General features: G+C 34.8%; 1 protein-coding gene across 2 annotated transcripts in view; it reads left to right on the plus strand.

Moving 5' to 3' along the window:
• Positions 1-17,513, plus strand: part of PCDH9 (protocadherin 9) — an 88,986-nt gene that overhangs the window by 13,071 nt on the left and 58,402 nt on the right. Inside the window, exon 3 of one of the 2 annotated variants that reach the window (XM_064586015.1) lies at positions 14,076-16,423. The exons of the other annotated variant lie outside the window; for it this stretch is intronic. Within the exon in view, the coding sequence (XP_064442085.1) occupies positions 14,076-14,222 (147 nt within the window). The 3' untranslated portion in view covers positions 14,223-16,423. Of the gene's footprint in view, positions 1-14,075; positions 16,424-17,513 lie in introns of those variants that run through there. 2 annotated transcript variants of the gene reach the window in all.

Below are 17,513 nucleotides of genomic sequence, written 5' to 3' on the forward strand. Positions count from 1 at the left end.
TCTTTGTATATGTATAAATCAGGGCAAATAGCCATGCATATTTTTAAAAGATTTTACAAATCCTATACTTTTGCCTACTAGGAAGAGCATCTAACCCATGTGCAGTCCACAGCAGGTACAGTGGACTTGCTGAGAATCATCATAGATGATTGATTTTTAAAACAAAACAGTTTTTGTGCAAGACAATAGCAACCGCAATTCAGCAAATGAGGTTTTTTTCCTCATTAAACAAACCTCAATATGGAGAAGGATGGAAACACAGAAGGATATACAAAATGAAACCGTATCTTTTATAGGAAGAAAATGTCTTCTGCTGACAGTAGTTCCATAGTAGATCTTTTCTTTGGGGAAAAAAAAAAATACTGGTGCTTTTCTGGATTCGGAGGATGCAACCAATCTGTGCCTCTGTATGACAGCGGCTGCATGCTGAGGACGTTCAGATACACAGCTACATAGGATTCTGCAGGAAACTTTTTGTAGAAGGGGCAAGTGACAAATGGAGACAAAATGGAGTGAGTTCTGAGTTGTGAGTTGATGCCCTCCTGTGTCATATATTCATGTCATTGAACCAATTTTCACATTGGAAGCCTAGAATCACAATAGCCTTCCTTCTGTTTGTCAGCTGTGAACTCACCTGCACTGGCGACTTTTCTTTGCTCCGTTTCTTGTCATTCACCAGGTGGATTATATTCATTTATGTTCCTTGATATACATCTGTTTTCTTAAGTTTCTAGATAGATTTTAAAATGACGCAGAATTATTTCTACATGTCTATTCTGCACGTCTGTATATTTTGCTCAAGAACATCCATAAAGTATCAACACACCCACGTGTCCTTTCTTCCTAGAAATAGAAAATCTCTCCAGTTTTCCTTTGCAATTTTTTAAATCGAGTTTTCTTACTGATAAACACCTTCAAGGTGAAGAAATAATGTTAAATTTAACTGTATGGATTAATGTTTCAATGCATTCCCAATCTTCAAATTTCCAACATAAAAAAGATGTTAGAATCTTTATAAAAATAAATTCTCTTTTTGCTGCAGAATTGAGATGAGTATCAAAATTACATTAAGTTGTAGTAAAAACAGACAGTCTTTAGGATATTTTAGTTTGACATGAGCTTATTCTTGGTCTTGACAGCAACATCTTCTGCCAAGCAGTGACGGCAAAATATGTTGAATTCATTGATTGATTTTTAAACATGGTAATAATTAAGCAAAATCATTTTGACACCTCACATCTCTGTTTTAGACAATTAAATTCTGCTTTCGCTAAGGTTATTGACTTCTGGATGATACTGGAAGCAACACTCCTCAGGGTTTAAACTATTCCTGTAGGACCATCTGTTATTGGCAAGGCTGTGCATCCTCTCCAGCCAATGTAGTATCAACCCCAGGCATATATTCAGGATTGTTCAAAACACAGCCCTGGGTCCTCATGATCCCTCGGTCTCAAGTGGTAACTCAGTTAAGTCAAACACTGGTATGTCGTAATTGAAGGCTTAATAATGAAGGTGACTGTAAGAAAGTTCCTTAAAGTAAGAGGCTGTATCTTACTTACCTTTGTGTTTCCAAGACCAAATCTACAACAATGCCTAAGAGTGAACTTAGTAGGCATTTAGCAAATGTTGACCTAAGTGGAGAGATAAGCTGATATTGGAATCAGACTTTATATATGTATAAAAGTTCCATTGATTGAATCCCCATAACCATATAAATAAGACATTCCATTCTTACTCAGCTAATGTAGAAACTGGGATTCAGAAAATATGTTGTTTTTTTTTTTTTTTCAAGTCACATGGCTAAAATCAATGACTTTTATTTCCAGTCTAGAACCCTACCTTTACACTGGTATTTCTTCCTTATGTGTGGCCTACTTTTACTTGTAAAACACTATTTTTAGGCTAGATATAAGTTTGAAACATTTTCCTCATTAGGGACATATTTTCGTTGGAAAGGATTGCAACACATTTATATATTTAAAAATATATATATATTACGAGGCAACTCAGTGCACCCAAAATTGCTCTTCACAACTTACCTCCCAGTAAACTAACTTTAGATTGCATTCAAATGTGGTAAGCCTATGACGCATAAAAGCTCATCTGTATCCATTGTTGCTGTGACAGAGGCCAAAGTGAATATAGTATATATGGAGAGAGTGAATGGTTGGTTTCAGCTGCTGTCCATATTTTCTTCTATAACATCTGTGGACTGATGACAAAAGCTCTAATTTAAAGAATTTTTTGTGGCTGAGGGGTTGCCATGCTGTCCAATCTAAGAAATTATGGTCTCCTTGGCAGCCCTCCATTCATATTTCTGGAGGTCTAATTTAACCTACAGTCCTATAGATGAGCTAGAATAGGCCGTCTTAGGCTCTGCATTTTACCATTTTGATTTTTTAACAGTGAAGTATAGTTAACACCTTTATATCATTTATCAGTGTCTTGACTCAGTGGTTTCTGCATGTAGATCAGAGAGAAGCAGAAAATTAGAAAACTGCCAAACCGCTGATTCTGATGGACATAAATACTCTCCTGTCACATAATCAGATATCTCATTTCTTCCACACTACTATGTCTGCCCATCATAATACCTTTATATATACCTTTATATATATATATACATATAGATAGATAGATAGATAGATAGATAGATAGATAGATATAATGGGGAAAGAAAGGATGAACTAAACAGGATCAGATTCTTTTTTTTTTTTTTTAAGATTTTATTTAGTATCCATTATGGAAAATGTAACATGGTTTAGAGAGAGAGAGAGAGCACATGAGCGGGGGGAGGGGCAGAGAGGGAAAGAATCTGAAACAGACTCCGCACTGAGTGGGGAGCCCAACATGGGGCTAGATCCCCCACTGTGAGATCATGACCTGAGCCAAAACCAAGAGTTAGAAGCTTAACCAACAGAGCCACCCAGGCGTCCCAGATTCCTTTTCTTCTAAGCCTCCTCATCAAAAAATTTTATTTAAACTTTTAAATACTTAGATTATTGAATGATTACCTCTAAACATAATGATCAATAGATTTACTTTGTTACCTGCTTGATAAGGACAGGTGTTTTAGAGGTAAAAAAAGAAAGTTTTTACATTAAAATTCCCTTAATAGACTTTTGTGTCAACCAGACAGCACCCTAGAATCACGTATGAATTCTATAAAAAGAAGCAAAATAATAATTGAATAGTGACTAGAGCAGTGTCTAGCTACTATATTAATTTTAGAAAGATAAATTTGGTGTCTAAAAGAACTCATAGGATAGTTTTTCAAGACTCAAATGAGCCTTTGAGACTATTTGGCCTATTTAATTCTTTTTCCAGGTGAGAAAAACTGAGACCCATGAAGAAATTTGATATTTGGAGTAGGAAAAATAACACCATGAACTGCTACTAAAACTCTGACATTGGGCATGCCATTTAAATGTACCAGTCCTAGCTTTTCTTGTGTGTAAAATGAATGTAATCATGCCTAATCCATAAGGTTATCATGAGATGAAGACATGGACCTCTGTAAATGTCTGGCCCGTGGTAGGCAGACACTCAAACAAAACAAAACAAACTGACCCAAAACAAAACCTACCTGCTGTTCTCTTTTTTCTGTCCAGGGACGCCAGCTTGCCACTGACAGAGGTGCCGGTTTCACTTAATGCATGTTCTCTTAGTTTTGTTCTTGGTGGTTTTTCGGAATCTGAGTTTTATATCTTTTTAATAAGCAAGTTATCTCTGTTAATCTGCCTTTGGCTTAAAACTTTTTTGGGGGGGGTTATTTAGGATTTCCGAAAAGTTGACCTTGTAACAGCATCAGAATAGTGCCAACAGGATCTTATGTTTTCTTTTGATCTTAGTCCCTGTTGTTTCACATTTATATAATTGCTTCTTCTTTCATTTTGAGTATTTCACCATTTTCATTCGCATGTTGTATTTAAAATTATTCTGCTTTTAGCATTTGTTATTAATTTACTTCCCTGTTGATTACCCATAGGAACTCCACCCGTCTGGGGATTTTCACCTTATACATCACTCCTATTACAAAACAACATATAAGAGAGTGAATCTGTTTCACAGTCAGTACTTAACACAGCTGGAGCCATTTGAAACCTGCTGGTTTTTGCTTCCAATTATTCCATAGACTAGAAAGCATCTCTGTTGAAGTAATGACATCCATGGTGTAATCAAACTAGTTAAAATGCCTTGGAGTATATGGATCATATTTCTGGGATTCATCATATGTAAGCCAGAAACATAATAACCAATAGGTATTTTTTCTAACTTTCTTATTTTTAAGTAATATATTTTCATTTATAAGTAAGTTTTTAATATCTGAATATGCAAGTTTATAATGCTTGAATATGTGGGTGACATAATAACATAAACGGGATCCAACAAATAAAAATATAACACAATACGATAGTATCTGAAAAATACCCTTTCTTAATATCCTGGGGTCAAAATCACTGCCTTATGTTAGACTAGCTGAAATCATCAAGATAAAGTTATTGATTTGGATTTGGAGCAGAATGTAGTGGGGATTTGTTACTAATTCAATTAACTTTATCAACTAAGTTAGTAGATTTGGCCAATTTTTAGTTGGCTTCATTGTGACTTGGATTGCAGAAATTAAATTTTTAGCTTCTTACTGACCTTTACTACCTTCTCGGTGTGATAAAATTGCTTTGTATTGGCCTTTTGGTTTAGTTCTAATTTTATATATAGACAGTGGCTAAGTAAGAGAAAAGGACTTTAGAACAAAAACAATATGAAAACTTATTCCTTGTGCTTGGAAAATTTGAATCAAACAGATAAAACATGGCACATTGGTGTGATTTCCTTTTAGACTACTGCTTGTTTTATGCGATGCTGTCTTACAACAGTGGGAGAGTGAGCAGAGAAGGGACAGACGTAGTATGGATATTACCTTGAGTTATCAGACTTCATGGAGTTGTAAGGATTCTAGCATGGCATATAGTAGATGTTTAATAAATTTTACTTAATCGCACCGCAAAGGCAAACATGGAGATAATCAGACAAAACGAAGGTGTTAAATACATTTTAAATGGCAAGAATCAGGCTTTAAGGATTTAGATTCATTGTTTTTTATAAAAAAATATTTAGTCTTCTCATGGCATCAAGCGCATAGAAGTGTATACTATATATTGCTAAATGTAAGTTAAGATGGCCACCATTTTATGTTGTCCATTTCAATGATAAACCTCTGTTAACTCTTAGAGTAGAGAAGTGATTGTGCATCCAAGAAGTATATGTAAATTCCAGTTCAGATAATGACCAAACACTTATATTATGAAGAGAACTATATTTCTTGTACTGCAATTCTCACATCTCTCCTTCTGTGAACAGGGTCCGCTTGATTTTTTCCCCCAGAAATGTGAAGAACCTTTCTGCCTGTTGAATTCCTATTTGGTCGTAAGCCTGACAACTGTAGACAATATGTAGCCTTATCACTAGACTGCTAAACAATGTTACATTTTCCTTAATGGATACTAAAACTTATTCCAGAATTATATCCTATAGTTTTAAATGTGTATTTTTTTGAGAATATTTTTTTATCTTTTAAAAAAATACATAACGATGATTTTTTTTCTGCCAAAGACCTGTAATATGATCTACTGATATATTTAATAGACATCTATTGCATAACTGCAGTGATCCAGAAACAGTTTTAGACAGTGGGATTTTTTTTTTAAGATATTATTTATTTTTTGACAGAGAGAGACACAGCAGCGAGAGAGGGAACACAAGCGGGGGTAGTGGGAGAGGGAGAAGCAGGCTTCCAGCTGAGCAGGGAGCCCAGTGACGTGGGACTTGATCCTAGGACCCTGGGATCATGATCTGAGCCGAAGGCAGACACTTAACGACTGAGCCACCCAGGCGCCCCAGAAAGTGGGATTTTTAAGAAAATAAGACATTTGTATTTGCTTTAAAAGATTCCAGTGGGTTTTAAACACAATACCTTTTTTCTTGGAATTCCCTTACTTAAAATATGAATTCTCTCTGTTTTAAATTGATGTCATCATTTTCCTGAAATATATTCTTGAAGTCTTTTTTTTTTTTTTAACTAGAGCCGGAGACTTGATCTTTCAGTAGGGCAATAAAACTCTAAGATCTATTACTCTAATTATAAGAATGCCACATTTAAATTTATTCTTTAGTTAATTTAGAGGGAAATACACTTTTTCATCCTTAAAATCACACTTTTTCTACAGGCAAAGGTGTTAATAAAATATAGTTGCAAGAAAACTTCATTTTTGTAGCTGTGAGATTAGCATATTTGCTATATTAAAAATCACCTTAAAAACATGGCACACATTGATAATGTTGAGTAATAACCTGAGTTGAAGAAGACAGTGTTCTCTACAAATGGAGTTCCACTTATGCACAGATCCCTTTTTAAAGAGGCATTTTGAATCATGGTATTCTGCAAAACAGCCTTCACCCTTTGAAAAGACATAAGTTTAAATGGAACATAGATGTTAAATTCTGGCTAGAATAAATGTTTGGTTTAACTGGCTTTTACCTCCAGATGGTTATGAGTTGGGTAAGTCCATTTTCTTATGAATATTTATCACAGTATTTCAAGGAATGGATGCAATGAAGTAATGTTGAAAAATAGAGACCTATGTTGTATATTTTTTTCTTAAATTGAGAAACATTCATATCCTGAAAATTTGGTTTCCTTTAATCACAGAAGAAAATGTCATAAGTGAGCTTTACATTTCAGGCGAGACAGACTATGATATTTTTAACTTTAATAATTTCTAAAACACTAATTTATGTATGGATGATGTTTATAGGAGCAGGTCATTTCAAAATTTTAACATAATATTCAAACAGAATTTTTAAAAAATAATGCATTTAATGCCTCACCTGTACTTTTTTTGTGCAGACATTTTTTAAGATAAGTTTTTACTGCCAGAAAATGTACTATTTTAATTGCAGTTAGGCTTCAGTGATAACCATCAAGCTGGTGCCTAACTCCAAAAAGATTTTTCCAACTGTTCTGTGGATACTTACGCAACTATCTCTGAGTAATTACTCTAACGTAAATGAGTTACAAAATTGAGACCTTAGGAATATGTACACCTTAGGAATAAAATGTGTCATGGCATTTAAATATACTAATTAAAATATAAAAAATTGGGGGGGGAATGATAAACTTATTGATATGACCAACCCCATAAGTAATGTAATCCACTTTTCAATCTGAAAATATGGACAGTTAGGTAAGCTAATTTAGTACCAAGAAACAGAATAGATTAAACTTAGTAAAATAGATACATTTAAATAAAGGTTGGTGTGGAAAGCACATGAATGTTATTCTGTTCTCAATAACCAGTTTCTACCTACAATCAGAACTGTGTCAATCTCATCATTACAGTGATTGTCAACTTGATGTTTTTACATAGTTTTAATTTTTTGCTTGTTATGATTTTTGTAAGTGACTATGCATTGCTTTACCAAAGAAAATGAACCAGTAGGGGTTATTAAAATAAATACATTTTCCAATTTTTAAAACTTTGGTACTTCTTGCTTTCTATTTTTGACAACAATCCTATCTATTCAAAAACACTTATACTTTGCTGAAGTTTCACTTAGCATCTTGAGAATTAAATTTTCTCATCTGAAAATTAGAGCATCGGATTCAGCCATTTTTTTTTCATTTCTATTAAAAATTGAACTATGGCTTTAAGTAATACTTAGGCATCCTCTTTGGCAGATTTCCTCATACCACCCAACATCTGTCTGGCCTATGTCTTTCTATCATTTGCTATATGTTCAAACAGTGCAAATCAGCGTTGACATTGACTCATGAAAAACAATTACAAAATAAACCCTACGGTTCAGTCTCTCCTGACAATGAACAATTTGCAGTATCCCCATTGTTTGTATGATCTCTGTTACCACTCTCTTGCCTTAGTGTTGATGACAAAGCATGGCCTTTATCTTCTTTGAGGTCTCTGCCTGATTAATTTTTTCCCTTCTGAACTAGAAAATTAACTTTTTCCCTCCTAAATCAGAAATCACAAAACAGAACTCTAAAATCTCAAGCAGATTATTGGTGTTTATAGTTTTGATTAGAAAATTACCCACTTAAAACAGTATGTAGCTACTGTATTTTTACCAGTAATACTACTCTGGATTTTTTTTTTTTTTTCTGTAGTAAAGCATGAAGATGACTTTTAGTATTTTAACTTTCGTGAATATTGGAGACACATAGTTTTGGGATAATGTGTAAATAGAATTTTTGAAAAGTTAAACAGTGGTCGCTTGGATGGATGGTGGTGTTTATTATCAGGTTACATCTTAGAAAAGCTAATTAAATCTAATGCTTGTTGATGTTATTGGCAGCCTGTTCATTCAAAGACAAAATTGGGTTAAACTGAAGAAATAATGTAAATAATCAGAACTGTCAATCTATTGCTGAAGGAAAATCAAGTTTGGGATTAAAGAGATTGAATTGCAAATTAGCTGACATAGCCCCTAGATATACCACCTGAGTGTCAGACAACAAGTGCTGTTTGCCTGCAGGAGCATAAACTCGAACAATGTTTAGCCACAGCTGAGCAGGCTACCGCATTCTCTCCCATATAGTGCAGAACAGGGCCTTTCAGGATGGTTCTGAAACCTGAACAGTAGCCCAGGAATGCTCATTCTAATAATATCTAAGCCCTCAATGATTTCTGACCTTCAACTGTGCATGCATTTATCCTGACTGACTGCACTGTGCTCTCTCATAAAAACTTTAGGAAAGAGCAGTTATATCATTGTTTTTGCTGGAGGTATTACAAAAAGACTATTTTACACTGTAGGTGGATGTGTTTCGGAGTTGACAAAGATGGAGGAGGTGTAGTTCTAGAAATGCCACATGTTGGCCACAAGACACTTTTTTTTTTTTTTTTCATATTAAGCAACCTCATCCGGTGCTCACATCTTGAATGTGGAGCAATAGAGATGCCTTTCTTAACCATATGGCTATATGGACCTGATATTTTAAAATTTTTCTTCCATGGATAGAAGGTCATTTGGAGGTTATTCAAAATAAAATCCCCAAACTATTTAATGTTACTAATCCAGGCAACAGCAAATTATAAAGAATCTAAAAGTATTATAAAACAAAACAATAAACCACATTGATTAGGTGTCAAATGAATACCCTATGATTTTTGCCTAAGAAGCATCTTAGCTATTTTGAGCAGTAATTAATGGAATGAGATGTAAGCAGTCACTGGCAAGGTGAGAAGCTGGGCAGGCCAAGTCTTAAAATCCTGTGAGTTTACAGAGCATTGTCAGTGTGAGCCATTCAGGGGACAATACAGAGAATCACAGCTATATGATTTATCAAATCAGTCCTCTATTGTAAAAGTACAAAGAGAATGATGTCCGTTGGCATCTGATTTGGAATTGGATACTTGTGTATTAATGAATTTGTGTAGAGTGTGCCTTCCAATGTTTTGCCTGGAAAATTAATTCATTAGGAATTTGGATGAAAGCATCATTAGATAACCATAATAGAGTTAGAGTAGCCTATACAGAGGAAAAGCTAACATTAAGAATAAGCTCATTAATCCTAATAGTATGTTATTGAGGTTGAAACTAATTATTGAGTACTTTAACATGATTAGTCATTACTTTATTACTAAAAGATATAAACATGCTTTAAACGTATATAAAAGTAACTGGTCAAACTAAACCACAGTAATTTCAGCTAAATAGCAAACAGTTTCACAGGAGGAGTGGGGGATATGTGGGGCTCTGAAGGAGAAGATCACAATATTCACTTTGGCACCATTATCTCTCTATTTCTAAAACATGGTTAAAACTAGATTTCCAACACCAGATAATGATAATAGCCAACATTTACTTGAGTGTTCACTGTATGCCTGGCCTTCTTCTCAACACTTTACATGTATTAACTCCCTAAATAGGAAGAGTGACCTTGTGAGTCAGGTACTATTATTAATATCCCCCTTTTATACCTGAGAAGTTAAATGATTTGCTTAATAAGGTCACAGTTCTTGTAAGACAAGAGTAGTGCAGGACTCGAACCCTCCCAGTGTTCTACCAGAGGCTTTGCTCATAGTTGCTAGGCAGTACTGCCTCTTGATTGAACTGAACTTTAAGTTACAAATAAATAAATAAAATTGTGGTGCATCACCAAGAGTCAGTTGTGCCAAAAAATAATTCTTTGTGTGATGATAAAAAAAAAAAAAAGGACAAAGTCTAATGTGTTTTGCTTGTAATCCCTTTCGTGTACACATTTTGCCGCCAAGCACATGGCAGGATGATGCAGCCGTACCTGAGGCCTGCGTGGTTTTTTCCCGTTTATAGAGAACCTTCTTCACAGACAGTATGTAGCAAGAGGAGGAGTAACAATTGTATCTTTTCAGCAGTAGGATTCTGAATACTTTTCACCAACAGTAGATTTTAGCAGTGAATTTAAAACATTCTGCTAATCTCAAAATAGAACAAGAGTGTTTTGATTATCCTTTTTCTAAACTACTCATATCCGATAAAGAAGGGAAGTAGAAAGCGGGGAGGTGAAACTAGAATGATAACAAAACGATCTCTCTTCTGCCCTAGACCGGAATGATGCTTTCTGACTTTTTAAATAATTTTTATTCCAGTCCCTGTTTCTGAATGGGTCAGAAGTGCCAACCACCATCCACCTCTGCACAAACTTGCCAGCTCAGATCATCACGGGCCTTCTCCCAGCCTGTGTGTAGTGCACTGGGAGAACACATCTTCACGTCTGTTTTGAAACATGCATAGAAGCATTATTTACTAAATTTAGCCCTTTTCTCAGGTTTTATAATTTTATCTCTCCCAACCACAAGAATTATCCATTAATTTTATGCGGTTCTATAAATATATGTTATTACCGGCTTAATACCTCCTTGCTTAAAACCCTCACAGTAGGTGGTAAACACTTGTCCACCACATGTTGGACTTTCAAGATCCCCCTTCATTCGGAGAACTGGAGAGAATGATTTCAGCCCCATAGTCAAATAAAATTTCTTTGTCAGTGATTCTTATAATGGATGCATTATGATAAAACTTCTAGGTGAGAAAGTTACAGTTTTAATTTCAGGTACATTTGAAGGTTAAAATGAAAGAGTTAGGAGTTATGTACGCACAGGCTTCCTTATTCCATTTGGCAAAGGAGAGTGATTCTTGGAACAACATGCTAACATTTCCGTCCGTTGTGTCTAGTGCATGTGGGTCATTGAATAACTTTCATGAATAATGCTATTCTCATTTAGAACATAAATTCTGTCGCATTCCTAAACAATAAAAAAAAATGGGCCCTTTGAAAAAGCTTCTTGTTATGAGACAAGCTGATTGACTTATACTTCTATAAACCTATAGTTTTGGAGCTAAAGTTACATTTTGATTGTGTGGACTCAGTTATTATTTAAAGCTTGGTTTGATTTTGGGGCAGCGGCTTTTTCTTGATGACCCTTACTAATAAGCTTTAATTGGCAGAAAAATTTCAATTATTTTAATTAAAGAGCAGAATTGAACATGTTGACCGAAATAGATTTCATGTTTCTAATTAGACAACAAGAATTTGGTAAGGGCATACTTTTACATCAACCATTGATGTAAGAAACCTAAGTTTACCTGTTAATTTGTCAGTGAACTAGAGTGACAAGATTTCCTCAGTTTAAATTATTAAGGTAAGATATTGGAAAAGCATAATTCTCAGATATGAATTCAAAGACTTACAGGCAAGTTTACTTTGAACTCAATAACATATGTAAGAATAGAAATCAATTTGTGGTAGGGATGTGAGGAATGATTTTTGTACATTTGTTTAAAGAGTCATTTTTAGAGAAGTAATCTTTTTTTTAAATTATACTTTTTTTGATGTAACTCATGTTTAATGAGACCAAACATAAAAGCAAACACTTTTAGTAATCTTTATTTATCTGGTTCAGGTAGAAGACTGCCAAACTCTTTTGGTTTTACAGTAGGTTACAGTCTTATGATGGAGTTCCCAATTGGGGTTTGGAAACTAGAACCCTGGCATACAGACATGGTGGTTTAAATGATGTGTTGCTTCAGCTTTCTAGATGACTTAAAATTTGACTGGAATTCTCCTTTATTTAGAAACTAAACAGACAAGGCCTCGTGAGGAACTAAATTAATTTTGCATCGACATTGTGGGTGTTGGTGATAATTTGTAGTGACATTATACCTATTGGTTATGATCATGATAGGCAAGCTCCATCCAAATGGACATTACAAAAGCCAAATTTAATAGGCTTAGTTTGGAAATTTCTGCCTTGAGGAGAGCAGAGGGTCTCCAGCATGTACTTTGCTTTCTACCTCCACATTTATGTATTAATATACATCAATTCTTATTTTTTAAAAGATTTTATTTATTTATTTGACAGAGAGAGACTCAGCGAGAGAGGGAGCACAAGTAGGGGGAGTGGGAGAGGGAGAAGCAGACTTCCCGCGGAGCAGGGAGCCTAATGCGGGGCTCGATCCCAGGACCCTGGGATCATGACTTGACTTGAGCCGAAGGCAGACGCTTAATGACTGAGCCACCCAGGTGCCCCAATATACATCAATTCTTAAAAGTTGAGGAAGGGCATGAGAGGATGAATGGAACTAGACAATATTAAAGTAGCGGAGTGAAAGTTCTGTGGTGGTTTTTATGTAGGGATGTGGTAGAAAAGGCACACGGACACCAATTCCTAGCCTTTGAACATTCAAGAAAATGAATAAACTTTCAATAAAATGAATAAAAAGGGAAGTGGAAAACAGCTATGTAACTTAAGCTGGCATGTTTCTTCTCATCAAAAAAATAAATTATTTTTCACAAATATCAAGAATTGATTCAACAGAGGCCCAATATTGTATGTAGTGTATGATTTTGTCCATTTAATTACAGCCACTTTTATCTCTTAAAAATATTCACAGGAAAGGTATGCTTTGCGTGACCACAATAAGAAGATTAGATACAATAAATATACACAGCACATCTACTCAACCATATACATATTGCTGTATGAAATGTCCGAAGTGAAAAGATTTTTCCACCCCGTACCTAAAGTTTTAATAAAAATATTTTAACTACAACATACTGAAGCCTTCCTTAATTTCAGCTCCTTTTACTGCTTTAAAACTTATCTACGAAGGCAGTAGAGTTATGGATATATTCAGAATCAACTGTTTATGTTATCAGTAAGGCTTCCACTCAGGAGGAGGCTATTAAGTTTTGGGGGAGTCAAAAGTTATATGCAGATTTTCAACTGTGCCCCTAACTCCCATGTTGTTCAAGCATTAAGTGCCTACACTGCCTAAGCTATGTATTTTTTCAAGTTATCTGAGAACTTTTTAACCGTCTTTATTGCAAATTTATAAAATTACAGTTTTAAAATTACTGTATTAGCTTGGCAAGCTCTTGAACATATTTTTACATAGATTTCTGGTGGGGGCACTAATCTTTAGATTTTTGACACTATGACTTTTTTGAAAGGATTAATGCAACTGGACAACATTACGGTAGTAGAGTAAAAATTCTGTAGTGGTTTCTCGGCAGTGAGGTGATAGAAAATGCAAATGGACACCCATTCCTAATTTGAGATATCTATTCAGCAGATTATTTCTTTTCCTTGATTGCATGCATGCGATTATTTTAACCACAAAATGTATCTGAATGCTGTGCACAGATTGGCAGAAGTGAACTGTAGCAACATGAAAATAACTTACTTGGTATCACTTTTATAGATCAGGCAGTGGAGTCTAGCAATTCACGGTATTTTTTAACACGGTATTTTTTAAAGCTTTTAAAAATTACCTCTTACAATAGTGATTATTAAAGCCGAAAGGATCAGGAATATGCCAAATGTAAGATCATTTGTAAAAAGTAATTCACAAACTTGATATACGACATTTGAGGTGTTTATAGGTGAGTTTTTGATATACAGAGTGGTATTAAAATAGAAGTATAAAGTCAACCATAATGATGGAGTTCTAGACGTAGACAAATAAGATGATTGTTTTTATTTTTTTTTTAAAGATTTTATTTATTTATTTGACAGAGAGAGACACAGCGAGAGAGGGAACACAAGCAGGGGGAGTGGGAGAGGGAGAGGCAGGCTTCCCGCCGAGCAGGGAGCCCGATGCGGGGCTCGATCCCAGGACCCTGGGATCATGACCTGAGCCGAAGGCAGCTGCTTAACGACTGAGCCACCCAGGCGCCCCAAGATGATTGTTTGTAAACTTTCAATAAATCTGTTACCTAATTTACGGATATCCGTAGCTTATGAACCCTTATTTGTGTTTATTTAACTTAGAAAATTAAGAAAGAATTAAAGAATACTTGAAGTTATTATTTAGTTTCTAGCATTCTGAGAGGGCCAAGAGACTGGAAATGTCTTAACTTAGCATGAATGTAGTTAAACGAATCATTGCTACGCTGCTGTCCAGGTCTTAAAGTGCAAAGTATTGAGAAGACGTAGCAATTTGCATAATTAACCCCTATTCATTTTAAAGGGCAAGAAATAAGATTACTCTTTGGCAATCACATGTTACTTGAATTGTATTTTATTTTTATTAACCTGAAAACATACCAGCACACTCACACACACAAGCCCTAATGCAAATATGGACAGAAGGAATCCCCCCCACACTCATAAATCAGTATTTTTCTTTCTAACATGCAACAGATGTTAATAGCTCTGACGAAAAAATACGGTGCCATAGTTAGTAAGGCGGAGCTCATGCTTTACGGTTTATGGCCTGACTAAAAGTAGATAAAGTCTGCATTTGTGTGTTTACTCTAGACAGCCTCCCAAATAACATCAACGGACTTCTTGCAGAAACTGTAAATGCTTTTCATTCTGACCAATAAAAGGCAACTTGGTGAGTTATAGAGATTGACTGGGTGCTTGACATGCGGTGCTGCTCCATTTAAACAGTGGCAATTGGTACTGGGCAGGTTTAGGAGAATTTAACTTGCTTGCTTGCTTTTGGATATGTTGATATCCTAATATTCTAAAAATCTAAAAATGCAAGTTTAGTTCACATATAACAGGTTTCCTTATATTGCTTTTGTAGTTCATATGTAAAAAAAGAAAATAATGTGCTCCTAGTCATTCTATAATTGTGTTCTGATATTACCAGGCAGTTTTTGTAGACATAGTCAGATAAGCACATTGTTCATTATTTAAATGCATAATGCATCTTTTCGATCATTATTGCCTAAGTAATTTTCAGAGAATGATCATTGAGTGGTCTCTCTCCCCACTTCACCACTTTAAGATAGGTGGATGTGTTTGATTCCTTTTCCATTCTTTTATTATTTTAAAAACCCTAGGGAAAATAAAACATTTGTTTTCAATTAAAAAAAAAAAAACACCCTGATAATTATATTGTTTTACTTCTGCAAAATAGCCACGTTTTTACATACTCCAAATAAATTGTCACGCGTAACGATAGGCTGAAAACAATGAAATGTGGCTGAAAATAATTTCCCTTGTTGTACTACAATGTATGAATAATTATAGATGTAAACACTTAACGTCACATTTCCCTGTAATACCATTATTCTACAGGTACCATTCACAACACAGTATATTCTATTGCTACTTTGTGAAATGAGTTCTTGAGATTCATAGTAAGGCACTACGCAAAGCATTATTATTAAAGGATTAGAGGGAAAATTTTCCCAATTGAAAACTGATAACTGAAGGTATTATTTAAAATAAATAAACTGCAGAGTAGGTAAGTTCAATGTAGCAATATCTTTCTATTTTGGTTTCAGATTAAGTTTTTATATACACAAAAACAATTTGCCTCAAGAATTAGGTGATATATTTTAGAAGGTTTAAAATAACCAAAATAATGTTGCAGTGTGTTACATTAGTAATTTATCAATAAAAATTATTACTGTTAATAATTGGTAGAATTTTTTTCCTCCCTGTGCTAGTGATTTAAGTTGATGGGGGTTTAGTAACGTGTATAGGGATGCATCTTAATATCTATATTTGCTGAACAGTGTTAAAAACACAAAACCGTCCTCATTAAAATGGACTTTTGTACACTATAATTTGAATTAAGTAATGAATATATAAAGTATTTAAAAAAGTTGTATATCGAATGTATAACATTCCATTTTTGGCTATATTTTGTAAAACATTTTTGGTGTAATCAGTACGACTCTCACGTATGTCAAATCAAGTATTTTACTATTTATTTAAACAGATATATACCTAATGTATTTGGAAGCTTATTGCACTCATATAATTGTATATATTGTGACTTCAAAGGTCTGTACTTACCCTTGCTTTAAAAAAGTAGTATGTGCATTTCTTTCTAATTTATTTTAATTAATTATATTAAGGAAAGCATCCTTTACTAAATGTATCTTAAAATTCACAATAAAGTTTCAGAGATTGTTTTGTACAATGTTGAGACTTTGTGTTGAATTTGTTTGTGAGCATTTTTTGGAATTGTTCTCTGGTTTTCTAATAAGGGTTCCCTGAACTTAACCTTATTGATAAAATGATGAGTGGCAACACGTGGTGTGGTGAATAGCTAGCCCCTGGTGAATGGGGGCTGTTCTCCTAAGCGGTGAAGTGCTAACACCTTGGAACCTTGGCTAAAAGACACCAAATGGGCTTCCCCCTCCCATTTCTAGTAACTCATCATGTCCAGATTTCTGCATTGGGATCTCGAGGAATTTGGATTCTGAGTGCCCTAAAATGCAGAGAAGCAGTTACATGGAGGTAATGTGGAGAAAATAATATGCAGGTCTGTTCATCGAACTTGTTAATGCTCTTATTTACAGAAGTTAAATAGATATTTAAGAGTTCAAGTTTGGCGTGTTACCTTTGACATCCCATTGAAAAGATAAGGCTAGACCCCCAAATACAGTAAATATAAATATCCATATTTGGTTCAGGTTAGTTCACTGAGGGGCAGACTCACTTATTTTGCTAAGAAAATTCAGGTTTCTCAAGTGAGGAAAAGCCCTGTACCGTTGTGAGTTCACCACGGTACTTTACGTCACCCTTGAAGCCTGTTGGGACACAAGCAATTGGCTATTTCCACATGAAACACATGTTCTTCTACCTTGCTGGATGGGGATAAATATGTGTTTCATGTTTAGATTTCCTATGATTGGGAAGTGGGGAGTGCTACATTTTCATAACCACTTTCCCAGTTGCACATTGATTATTTTACGCATACTTGTTAAAGACAAGCAAAAAATCATGGACGTCCTTAAAAGGTCCCGGTATTTTTCATGTGAAAGGATCACATTTTGTAACGATACTCATTTGATACAGCAGAGACGAAAACTTACTGATCATAAACATGGAGTGCGTATTACAAAACTGCTGTTGCTCTTAAATTTATGGTTTAGCCCAGAGAGATTTAGCCATCTGCCCTATTTGCCGGGTTTTTTTGTGCAGATGTTTACCCCTTAAAAAGAGTAAGTTGGTCAGGTCCATTCATCAAATGCAGTTGAATAAAAA

This window comes from Mirounga angustirostris, unplaced genomic scaffold, assembly GCF_029215605.1.
Source record: "Mirounga angustirostris isolate CCGP_5_RB_7025 unplaced genomic scaffold, mMirAng1.0.hap1 SCAF_3, whole genome shotgun sequence".
Classification (NCBI taxonomy): domain Eukaryota; kingdom Metazoa; phylum Chordata; class Mammalia; order Carnivora; family Phocidae; genus Mirounga; species Mirounga angustirostris.